General features: G+C 39.4%; 1 protein-coding gene across 28 annotated transcripts in view; it reads left to right on the top strand.

The window, feature by feature from the left end:
• Nucleotides 1-12,767, top strand: part of camk2g2 (calcium/calmodulin-dependent protein kinase (CaM kinase) II gamma 2) — an 87,165-nt gene that overhangs the window by 38,411 nt on the left and 35,987 nt on the right. For all 28 annotated transcript variants that reach the window (XM_007258745.4, XM_022684580.2, XM_022684586.2 and 25 more), the window contains exons 3-5: nucleotides 4,644-4,703; nucleotides 9,930-9,984; nucleotides 11,033-11,098. In XM_007258745.4, coding sequence (XP_007258807.1) covers nucleotides 4,644-4,703; nucleotides 9,930-9,984; nucleotides 11,033-11,098 — 181 coding nt within the window. The remainder of the gene's footprint in view (nucleotides 1-4,643; nucleotides 4,704-9,929; nucleotides 9,985-11,032; nucleotides 11,099-12,767) is intronic.

Consider the following 12,767-nt stretch of genomic DNA (forward strand, 5'->3'; position numbering starts at 1 on the left):
ACAGAAGAGAAGAAAGCCTTGTGTTTTGTTGCATTTTTCATGATTGCAGTGCTGCAATATAGTCTAAAACTAGACTCCTCAGTGTTAGCATAGCTTAGCTAAATGCTAGAGATGCACTGCATTTAGCATCCCTTTGAGGGACTGTGTGCCTTTTAGGTTCCTGTGGGAAATGTATTTTTTTTTTTTTTTTTTTTTTTTTTGTCGTTGTGATAAATTCACACGTTTTCTGACTGTGTATTATGTGTTACATCAGTACTAAACAAGAAGAGCATGGTTTGTCTAAAACATTATTGTACTCATAGATTCTGACTGTCAAGCATTGTTTATAGTTTATTTATCTAGCTATGTTTGTTAAATTATTTTTAATGTATCTGTCTTTTCTCCCAATTATAAATCACAGTAAATAGAAATATAAAAGATTAACCAGATGAGCATCTGTCTGTTTTATGATATGATTCTTTAAGGCGTCATCTCTCCTAAAGAGCCTTTTAAAGAACACTTTTTGTGTTTACATTTGATTCATAGCAACTTTCCTGAAATTCCTGAAGATGTCTCGCTGCTTGTGAATATTGTGTTGGTGATGCGTTGGTGATGCGTTGGTGATGCGTTGGTGATGCGTTGGTGCGATGTGTTGGTGCGATGTGTTGGTGATGCGTTGGTAAGACGTTGGTGATGCGTTGGTGTTGTGTTGGTGTGCGTTTGTAAGACGTTGGTGATGTGTTGGTGATGTGTTGGTGATGTGTTGGTGATGTGTTGGTGATGTGTTGGTGATGTGTTGGTGATGCGTTGGTGATGCGTTGGTGATGCGTTGGTGTTGTGTTGGTGATGCGTTTGTAAGACGTTGGTGATGCGTTGGTGTTGTGTTGGTGTGCGTTTGTAAGACGTTGGTGATGCGTTGGTGTTGTGTTGGTGTGCGTTTGTAAGACGTTGGTGATGCGTTGGTGTTGTGTTGGTGTGCGTTTGTAAGACGTTGGTGATGTGTTGGTGATGTGTTGGTGATGTGTTGGTGATGTGTTGGTGATGTGTTGGTGATGCGTTGGTGATGCGTTGGTGTTGTGTTGATGATGCGTTTGTAATACGTTGGTGATGCGTTGGTGTTGTGTTGTGTAGAGCCCTCATCCTGGGTAACAGCTAGCAGTCAGATTAACTGTTCTGTGGGGCGCTTTCAGCCATGCTGGATATTGAGTGTCCAGTATTAATACGGTTAGGTAATAAAGACATCTGTCCCTGCTGCAAGCACAAACACCCACAACCACACACACACACAAATTTCTTAAAAGCTTTAGTAAAGGAATGCTTCAGTGTTGAACATGATGTCATTCTCCAAATGCGTAATGAAAGCTTCTTGGCATGAGTGGGAGATTTACTTAAAGCACACTGTGGTCCCTCTCCTGGGAGTGTGTGTCCATGTCCAACTGAGCAAATGAGCTATAAAATATCATGACTGTGCAAGATTCAGGAATTAACACACATGCACATGCACACACGCTCTGCGTCAAGACCTCCAGCTGCAGTTTTTCAGCTTTATTAGAGAATTATCTGCTGAATGTTCCCCCTGCTGACTTCCCTTTTTAATATCCATTTAATTGAGACCTGATTTGCTCCTCCAGAGTGATTTTGGAAAGGTCATAAGTGTCTAAATGTTAGAGTGAAAATAATAGTTGTGTGTGGGTGTGTGTGTATCTGAATGTGAGATTGTGAGGCAGTATTTCTTTTAGTTTATACTGGAGAGAGCAGCAGTTTAGATTAATATTTGACGTACTGAGGTAAGGATTATAATTTCTGGGAAATTAGGCTTCATGACCGTCAAATGGATTGAAGAGAAGAGGCTAGTAGAGAAAAGGATTTAAGGACCGTCGCCAGAGCCACCCACACACTACACATACTACTTTTCAGAAGCATTCTTTGGCTTCCACAGTGACATGACAAAATTCATGGAACAGGAGCTAGTGTTCCATGACAAAAATCGCTGCACAAACCTACAGGATATGAGTGTGTGGCTCCGGCATCGATTGTGGATGGAGATTATACCAGAGCTGCCTTTTTATTTTTTATTATTTACTCTTGTTTTCTCACTCTCTGTCTCTTTCCTGCTTTTCTTCTACTTTCTTATGTGTCCCCTCTCTCTGTTGCTTTTACCTTTGCTTCATTTTGTCCTCTTGTGGTCTTACTCTCACTGTCTCTCTCTATGTCGCTCTTTCTCTCCCTCTCTCTTTCTTTTGTGCTCTCTCTCAGGCTCTATCTGCCTCTCTGTTTCTCTTTTGTTCTATATCTTTCCCTCTTCCTTTCATGTGGCATCTTTCTGCTCTGTCTCAATCTCACAATCTCTCTCTCTCTCTCTCTCTCTCTCTCTCTCTCTCTCTCTCTGTTGTTGTATATGCTGTGGTTGTGTTTAGTGTTCCTGGGTGTGTGTTTAAGCTCAGCGTGCTGTGGGTGAGCTGCTGAACGGAGGCGATTGTGTGCTGCGATATTTGGGAGCGTGTGAGAGTCAGAACAGGCACAGCAGGAGTGACTGCATTGAGTGCATGATTAGAATTCCAACCAGTGCAAGGCTGCCGCTGGAGATGACAGCCTAACTAGCACTCTGCCTCCTCACTAGAAAGAGTGTGTGTGTGTGTGTGTGTGTGTGTGTGTGTTTATGTGGGTGTTTAAACAGATGAAGGCCAATACATCAGTGGTGTTGGGGAGTTGGTTCAAGTAGCATTGAACTGACTTCAATATTAATAATATTTAATGCTGGTCACACACATGCACCTATAGGCATTCACTGGATATACAACTGGTCATTCCACAGGGCAGCAGAGATTCCTGTCTTCTAAATCCACCAGCCTGAAAAGGGTATAGGAGTATGGGGATTAAAGGAACCCACACCCAGACCCATATACCTTTTCTCTTCATGGTCCAGCTGTGTGCCCTTGTAGACATCTAGACATCTGTCCTCCAGTAGACTGCCAGCTACCGCCAGCCACTGCCTCCACTAGCGCCGTCCTACTGACGTCCACTCACACACGCATACATGCAGATAAAAGAACACTAACTCACAATGTGACAAGTACACACTACAGCTATTGGAACTAGGTTATAAATATGGGCTGCAAATCCCAGGAAAACACCAATATGGTGCTCGAAGTTTCTCACTGTTATCCCAATGCTAAAATTTTGCCTTAGATGCTGGGTATTGGGACACCTACGTAATCATTGTTTTTTTTTTAATCAAGGGTACTTAAAAGATTTCTACTGTCCAAAACGACCTTTAATTAGATTTTGGAGCATTGCTGTGAGGATTTGATTGCATATGATGTACTTCGTTGGTGTTGTGCAGTGGATAACACCACTACCTGCAAGTGAGCTACCACATCATGTGGGAGACTGGGGTCCAATTGCAGGTCTGTGTGACTATGCTGTGTTACACCAATAAGAGTTCTTGGGCAAAACTCCTGTAGATTGGTCCACCTCTGTAATAGGAGTAACCTTGTAGTCACTTTAATTTGAAGTGTCAATGTAAAATGGAAATATTTTTGGTGTATTTACTATATTTATTTGTTTATTTAAAGGTGTTGTCTAGTTTCTGTTGAGTTCCCTATCTGGCATGAAGACTTCCCAAGTTTATTAAAAGAGTATCAAGCTTGTAGTTGCTTTATTTGCTCTACATAGTTAGTAGCTTGTACAGCTTTAAGCTGCAGTTCATTGTCTGTCTACATATAGACCCTTCCATAGATTGGTTTCTAAAGATGGCTGTATGGACATGCCAGACATTGACTCTCCAGCTGTTCCAGAATAGCTGCAGCACAAAAATAACAGTCTTGCCGTTCACTGTCATGTACTAGTTTACATTTTCTGGGGTTGTAGCAGTAAATTGCATCAGATATATGTTTTTTGTTTGTTTGTTTGTTTTTTTAAAAGCAAATCATAACTGACATTCTATGATGTTTATTTCAACATGGAACTAACATATTAATTAGATCAAAGCCTTGCAATTGGGAACTATAATCTCAGTCTAATCTCTAGTCTCTAGTCAGAGCTAGAGGTTAGAATACTGGAAAAACAATACACATATAAGGCTCAGAGCTTATAGTTCAAATGAAAGGCTAAGACTTCACAGAGAGTCTCTTAACTGGAGCTCCTTTATAGAGCTGGTAATACTCCTTTATAGAGTTCAGGTAATCAGGGCGGGGCCGGTGATTAAAACTTCGGTGACGCCGAGCGCTGTTGGGCAGGAGAGGGTGGAGTCAGCAGGCTGACAGTTACAAATACATTCGAATAGTCTATCGCGCTTAAGCTTTATATTGATGTTGAAAAGGTGACTATTTTAATTGCCAGTGGAACTTGCTACATTTTGTTAAAGCAAGGTGACATTTTTAGATGTGCAGATTTGATACATCAATTAGAAAACAAACTCTCCTTAGCATCCGACACTGTCTTGGTCAGCCTTGTTGGCTCATTACCTCAATCCATATGCATTTAGTCCTAATGTTTATTTTATAAATGTCTCTGGAAAGCTTCTGATAGAAAAATGGCCACTTTTTTATTTTAAGCATGTTACTAAATGCTAGTGCAATCCACCTCTTCATAATGTGCATCATGAACATTTCAGGTGTTGTGATGAGATACTTATTTTTTATAACTTCTGTCTGTTTTCACAGATCACCAGAAACTGGAGCGGGAAGCACGGATCTGTCGTCTGCTCAAACACCCCAACATAGGTGAGTGTGATTTTTGAATGAAGTTGCTTGATCAAACACACACAGATACACACACATCATTTCTTAAGCAACTAGTCATGCTCACATTAGTGTTTTTTTTCTAATAAAGTTGTGTAAAAGGTTATGTAGCTTTATGTAAGTGGAAAAAACTGGACTGAAGACAGCAGAGTGAGTGGATCTGCAGAGTGTCACAGTCATCCGTCACATGAGGGAAAGAAACAGTGTAGGCAAATGCCCCCCAGGCAGTGAGCTAACTGATGCAGTAAGGTGAGGCCTATTTGCATTAAGTGAAAGAGAATGTGCAAGTTCACCATCACAAGTGGCACCTCATGCAAAGTCATGGAAATGATGGCAGTATCATCTTGCCTCTAAGTGACACGGAGCTGTGTGAGTGTTCACTGGCTTTGCTGGACTTCTGCTGGCCATGACTCATGGACTGTCTTCATGCAGCCAAGTTTAGCAACTGTCTCTGTCGTGAATAAAAAATCGCTTCAAAGATGGATGGGATTAACAGTGCCTGAATACATGTTCTCCTACAGTATATATATATCGTCACTGTCACAAAAAAAGGCATAACTCTAAATAGTAACTTTAAAGGAGAACTTTCCGAACTTTCTGTGGCATCTGCATCATTTTATGTAGGTCCCCTTTATATTGCCACAAAAAATCTGACCTTTTTAAGCATGGACTGAGTAAGACCTCTGTGGTATCTGATTCCTAGATGTTAGTTTTCTTTAATTCCACCTCTAAGGTGGTGTCTCTATAGATCACACCAACAAGGCTTAAGGCCAATTTGTGCTTCAGCATTGAACCTTCACGGTAGCCAGGGCTGCAACGATTAGTCGATATAATCGACAATGTCGATTATTTAAATTTATCGAATAAAAATGTAATTATCGACTTATCGTGCATTACACAAAGTGGTGAGGACAGAAGCACAATGGGAGATGGGTAAATGGCTCATGTACACAGTTTATACTCAACTTAGATTCTGTCTCCAAAAGTGCCCAAACACTAACTCTAAATATCAGCACTTTCCATGTTTAAAAAACATCTAGACATTTTAAATGGCATTTTCAGCTGTTCCTATCGTTTTTAGAGATGGAAGACATAGAAGAAATAGTCACTGACTATTCGACTAATCAAAAAAAATAATCATCAGATTAGCTGCAACTAATCATAATCATTAGTTGCAGCTCTAACCGTAGCCTATGCAGAGCTGTGTACCCTGTTGCTGTATATTGCACTATGCAGTAACAGCTGTGATTGGTCCGTCGAGCCTCGTGTTCCCACCAACACATTCCTGCCTTTGTAAAATGCATAGCGACGCAGACACACAATCGCACAAGCATGAGTGCACACAACGGCATAGGGCACTCATCATAGACACTTACAGAAGACAAGTTGAGTCGACATAGCCTTATAATTCCCATGACCATGTCGCTGGCTCACAACCTGACTTTTCTTGAACTACTGTTAGGAAGGTATCAACCTCTGCATGCCAGGAACTCCCTATTAGACCTGTATAATCCTGTAGAAGTGTTCTCTTCTGAATGAGGTTGAATATCATGTGCATGTCATACAACAAGATATTGGTTTCAGTCTAGTTACAGAATGCTGATGTAAATCCTTTTAATCTTTCAATCTGCCAGCCTTTGCTAACTTTGTTTAACTTAAGAAAGTGACTTGTTTTATAGAATGATCAGCTTTTATTAGCAAATAGCCAAATGTCATTGGCTCAGGGACACATTGCCATCTGCTGGAAATTAACGCATTTGTTGTACTTTTTTTTTTTTACCAGCAATGTAAAAATTCTAAATAAACATACGTTCACTTCATATTGACACAATCTGTATTGACACTTGATACTTTTTATCCACTCAATCTAGGATCTTGCTTATGATGATACACGCCTTTGTGTGAAGTGGTTTACTATACTGTATAAGTTGATAAGGCTAAGAATGGTTTTATATGACAATTAAAGCTGTCATTATAACCCTTTCTTTGGGACAATATGTTGTTCAGACTAATCGCAATCATGATAATATTGTCATTTTAAGACCATTTCATAAAGTATCTCACTATACATCATTGGATCTGAAGGAAATAACATAAAAAAAAAACAAATAACAATCACAAATCATAATTGTAAGAACACAAAAATATATTTAAAAAATGAACATAATTAACTATTTTAAAAAGAAACATATCTTGTTAAGCTGTTTAGTGTAAATAGCATAATTATTGTGACAGGCCTAACTAGAGTCCTGCAGTGCCCACAAGCTTTCCGCAGTAAGATTAGCCTGTTCACTGCTGCTCCTTCTGCTTCTGCTTTGCATTTGTGTCCTCCTCTGACCTTACCCTCACATACCCCCTCCCACCCCCTCGTCCCAGCCAGTCTCTCACTTCTGTTTCATTCTGTGTCTGTTGCTCTTCTCTCTTCTCCCTTCTATCTCTCTTCTTCCCCACACCTTTCACAATCCCACATTTTTTTTTACTTCCTCACTCTCTCTCCCTCGCTTTCTCTCTCTCTCTCTCTCTCTCTCTCTCTCTCTCAGTGTGACTCAAAGGGGCAGCTTGTCATGTTTTCTGCTTGAACTGCAAGTAAACTCTTAACAAAGGAAGCAATCGAGGGAGGGAGAGAAAAAGAGAGGGAGAGGGAGAGAAAGAGGGAGAGAGAGAGCACACACATTGCCCCTGGCAGCCCATGCTTATGCCAGTATGCTTTATGCTTGGTTGTCTTCATTTCTCTGCGACCCTTTTACGACCTCTGCTTCTGCTGCATCTCGATCATCAGTCGCACTTGCACATTCGCAAATGCACAACAGTACACAACACTTGCTTTAGTACTCTCAGTTTTTTTGCATATGCTATATTTTCTGCATACACAGAGACACACCTTTTATACGCATAGCTTACCTCATATAACTCCTTTTCTCACACTATTTTTAGTTCATCACCATCTATACAGCTCTGGAAATAAATTTAGAGATCTCTTCAGTTTTTAAATCAGTTTCTCTGATTTTGCACATTTTGAACATTGTTATTTTATTCTATAAACTACGAACATTTTTCCCAAATTCTAAATAAAAATATTATAATTTCGAACATTTGTTTGCAGAAAATGAGAAATGGCTGAAACAACAAAAAAGATGCAGAGCTTTCAGATAATCATAAACATCAAATAATACAAAAAAAACAAGTTTATATTCATAAAGTTTTAAGAGTTCAGAAATCAATATTTGGCAGACTAACCCTGGTTTTTAATCATAGTTTTCATGCATCCTGGCATGTTCTCCTCCACCAGTCTTACACAGTCTTCCTCCTGATTATATTCCAGAGGTTTTTAATTTGGTAAAATCAAAGAAATTCATCGTTTTTAAGTGGTCTCTTATTTTTTTCAGAGCTGTATTTCACACTGATATGGGACTTACAGGACAGTGACACTATCAGATATTTTTAATCTACAGATCTGCTGATGCTGATATACAAATATTTATACAAATATGTATCCAGGCATATTTTAATGGGTCATGTTTCTATTTTAATCCCAATTCAGTTTTGGATCTTTGTTTTAACAACAGTGTTCAGTGTTCAGATAGTCAACAGTGTTCACTATCTTTGGACTTACATATAACATATACATATAACAAACATTACTGCCCATTTTTCAGCATTGAGGAAAGTTCTCAGAAAGTAAGAGTCTAAATTAGTGTCTGCAGAATTTTTACTTTTTTTTTTTTTACATTACAGCATAAAACATAACTTCTTAAAATGGGTGTATCTCTTCCAAATTAAACTTTTTAAAAAATATTTTTAAATTCTGAATTAAATTTTTATTGTGTGTGTATGCGTGTGTGTGTGTGAAGCTGTGGACCTCTGTTCCCCTCATGCCAGCAGTAATACCCTGGCTCTGTGCTGCCCCACAGGCATGGCAAGCATGGGAACCAGCAGCCTGTGGAAAGCCAGCAATGGCAGCTGAATCCTGTGAGATTTCTATTTGTGCACACAAGCTCTGTCCCCCAATTACACCAATGCAGTAAACACACATACACATACATGCATAACAGATTTTACGCATATTATGATGATTTGTTTTAGTACTTCTATTTTATTTCTTTAAATTTTATTTATTAAGTTGCTAGATCACCCCATTTTATGTAGTTCCCCAACCGACCATTTTTTTTTATTATTTCAGAGTACAATGTTTGAGGATATGTGAGCTATATGTGTGAGTTGTGAGAGTCATGTGGGTCATGAGGGTCCATCAATAGGGTCCATGCATTGTCCACGTGATACGCATGTGCTCCAGGGTCCCCGCAAAGAACAGGTCATAAATTCCACAGAACCCGTTACACAGAGCAGAACAATAGCTTTTTCTAAATCGTGATACACAGTTCATAAAAAACAAAGGTATGGACCACATTTACATGAAATCCTCTACTGCAGTGTGTATCATATTACCAAGTTCCTGCCAGTACACAGCCCTAATGCATTAACACACAGACACGCACACAGCCGGAACTTTGGCTGTGCTTTTGTCCTTTGTTATTTTTATTATTAATATTCATTTTTTATTAATAGGGAAGTCAGTTTGGGATTCCTACACAGTTTAGCATAGGAATCTGTGGAATTATTGAGGTATTAGACAGATGGATGGCGCTGTACTGATTTAGTTTAGGAGGATCTAGGGTTTGATAACAAATGGTTCGATATGGTAGGTTGTGCTGTTTGACATAATATGTGTATGATGTCTGTACAGTTACTCTGATTTTCACTTATAAAGTTTAGAACACCAGCATTAGGCTACAGTGCCAGTCACTGCTGGTTACTGCTGTTTTGGATCTTCTAATTCTGTGTTTTATTGTATGTATTTCATGTTTTTATCTGAATATATCTTTTATTTCTCAGTTCTGTGGTTCCGTCCAAGTTTTCCGGTCCAGACTTTCAAGAATGTTATACATACAACACGCATAAAACAGAGAAATTGTGATTGTTAACTAAACGTTTAGAGTGTGATCTATACAGATGTGCATTGTGCAAACAGTTCTGTATTTTATTGATTAGAAATTTGTTTTATAGCAATGTAATACTATTGACATCTCACAGTGCCTATTTGTTCCAGGATTAAATCACTGAACTCCAAGTTCTGCTATCTCTTAATGATTAATTTAACGGTTCGTTTCTCTCTCTCTCTCTCTTTTTCTCTGTCTCTCTGTCTCTCAGTGCGGCTTCATGACAGTATCTCAGAAGAAGGCTTCCATTACCTCGTTTTTGACCTGTGAGTATCTGAGCTGATAGTGCACTCTCTGATCTATTGCTTCACACAGAGTTCCAGAGCTGTATTAATCTACTTTGTGCTTCTGGAGTCTTAATTATTTCTCCGGTCTGAGATATGTTTTCTACACTGATGTATTACAATAGCACCTCATATTCATATACACTATGGAGCACTTTACCAGACAGTCAGTAGATAGTCTATAACTAGGCTTAGTTCCTGTCCGGAACACTGCACATATACAGCACCAGTCAAAAGTTTGGACACACCTCTTCTCATTCAATGTTTTTCCTTTATTTAAATTATTTTCTACATTGTGGATTAATATTAAAGACATTAAATCAATTAAGGGACACATATGGAATATGTAGTAAAGGAACAATTGTTTGTCCTCCACAATCGCCAGACCTAAACCCAACTGGAATGGGTGATTTAGGATTAGCTGGAGCTTCACAGCTTGAAAGAAAATCAGCAACTATTGTTCAGCAGTACCTGATTGTATATTGTTAATGTCTTCAATATTAAATTTGAGAAAAAAAGTAAACACACAAAAAGAGAAGAGGTGAGTTTAAACTTTTGATTGGTACTGTATGTCCAAATGTTTGTGGACACCCCTTCTAATGAAAACTTTCTGCTACTTTTACGTTACCTATTGATACATGAACATGCACATGCATGGTCAGGCATGGTCTAGAGGGGTAGTATGTCCCCATTATTAAGGTGGGATCCGAAATCGTATAAATTAATTTTCATAAATTTTTAGGAAAATGCTCCAGCATTTAGTATAAACCCTTCAATGGACAGTGAATCCAACAAAATCAAGATAAACTGTTTTAATACTTTTGTCCGTGTGTGTCCACATTTGTACTATATTCTTGGTGTCCATTCATTTCTTCAGTTATTTGGGTGGATGTAATTTTGGTAACTCAGTCAATTTCTGATCTTTTTTTTTCATAACCATAATTCGGGAACTCTCTGTTTTTCATCACTTTTACAACACATTACCTAAGACACTGTAAAGACACTGTTTCCCTTATTCTGTCCTCTTTAGTGTTACTGGAGGAGAGCTGTTTGAAGACATTGTTGCTAGAGAGTATTACAGTGAAGCAGATGCCAGGTGAGTTCAAATCAATGCTAGCACAATATCCTTAGTATAACATCTCTCACACACACACACACACATACACACACACACACACACAGTTGGCTTAAGTGATCAGCTGGCTCTGAATTCGTTTTCAGTTAGGTAGATAAGTTATATGCGTTAAGAAAAGCTGTACTGTTTAAACATCTGTTGTCGCAGTGCAGAAAATCGGCCAGCAAATTCCAAAGTCCTGATTGGTGATTTAAGATACAGTGCAGTAATTGCTTGCACATACTTTTATCTCTTCTCACTGCAGCCAGTCTCCTCAGGCCTCTTTCACTGCCAGAGTTTAGCGATTGCAGCTCAAACACATATTTAATGCATTTTTCACCAGTAGGAGCTGCTGGCTTTCAGGCTCAGTTATGTAGGCCAGCTTTGGTGATGCAGTGGACAGTATGAATGCTTTGTCTGGGGGGCACAGGTGCCTGAAGGCTGACCCTGCTGGCCAGTCCCCTGCAAGAACACACAAAATGACCGCCATCATTTGGTCCACTATGCAGTGGATCTGCTCATACGATCCTGCAATTCACTGCAGTGCTTAAGTACAAATAAAGAAACCCTGCCATTTCACAACAAGCTATTGTCAAAAACTAGCACTACTCCAGTCATTTTTAAAAAGGATGCAGCACAATTTTTTTTATAATATAAAACAAAATGAATTTTACTATAATTCCCCTTTCTAGTAATTAAGAGTCATTCGTATTCCGCTTCATCCCTAATCTGTATGTAGCTTGTGTTGCTCATTTTAACAAGGAGCAAGCACAACAGCCATGGAGAGAGTTGTGCCTTTGGGAAAGTGACATTTCACTGAGAACAGACTGGGTGAGAGGGAGCAGGGAGGGCATGAGGAGGCAGGGGTCCTGGGGATAGAAAAGGTTAACATTCAGGTTAGAGAGAAAGATCAAGAGATGCAGGTGAGCGCATGCGCATGCGGTGATCTGTATGCTGGTGTGAGGAAGGGGAGAGCACAGAGTGAGGGTGGGCAGATTGTATGAGAAGTTCTGCAGCAGCTGGGGAATAAAATAGAAAGGAATGCAAACTGTAGAGATCTGGCCAAATTTGGGCACAAACCCTCGTACAGTAAGTCCACAGGAGAGCTTAAGAATATCTCGAGTTCATGTTCTAGTCCTTTCTATCACATCCCTCCTGATCCTTTGTTTGTTTGTTTGTTTGTTTTTTCTTGAATTATTCTGTGTGCATTCCATGGGACTCTAAAATCAAGAGCTTGTTGATTTAGCTCTCCTAACTTCAAGATTTGGGCGCTTGATAGTAACATTTATATAGCAAGCTACAGTACATTACAATATAGCCCAGTACACATGGGAAAATACCCTTCCGGGTACAAGGCAACTGGGATTTGGCCTGTGGAGTTGATGTACGATGATAAATGGAAGATCAACAGCAGAATATTTGCTTTGGCATTGGGGTGGCATGGTAAATAGATCTATTCCTGTTCTGCGTTGTCTCTCTCTCTGGCAGTATTTATAACCAGCAAAACAAACCATCCATCCCTGTGCAGTTATTCAGTCCACACTTGCAGCAGGCAGCCTGCTGACCTGCCAGTGGAGGCTATAGACACAGCCTCACTTTAATGCAGCACCTTGAAACAGGTTCAAAATCATTGTGATGCTCCACTGAATGT

This window comes from Astyanax mexicanus, chromosome 7 (assembly GCF_023375975.1).
Source record: "Astyanax mexicanus isolate ESR-SI-001 chromosome 7, AstMex3_surface, whole genome shotgun sequence".
Lineage (NCBI taxonomy): Eukaryota > Metazoa > Chordata > Actinopteri > Characiformes > Acestrorhamphidae > Astyanax > Astyanax mexicanus.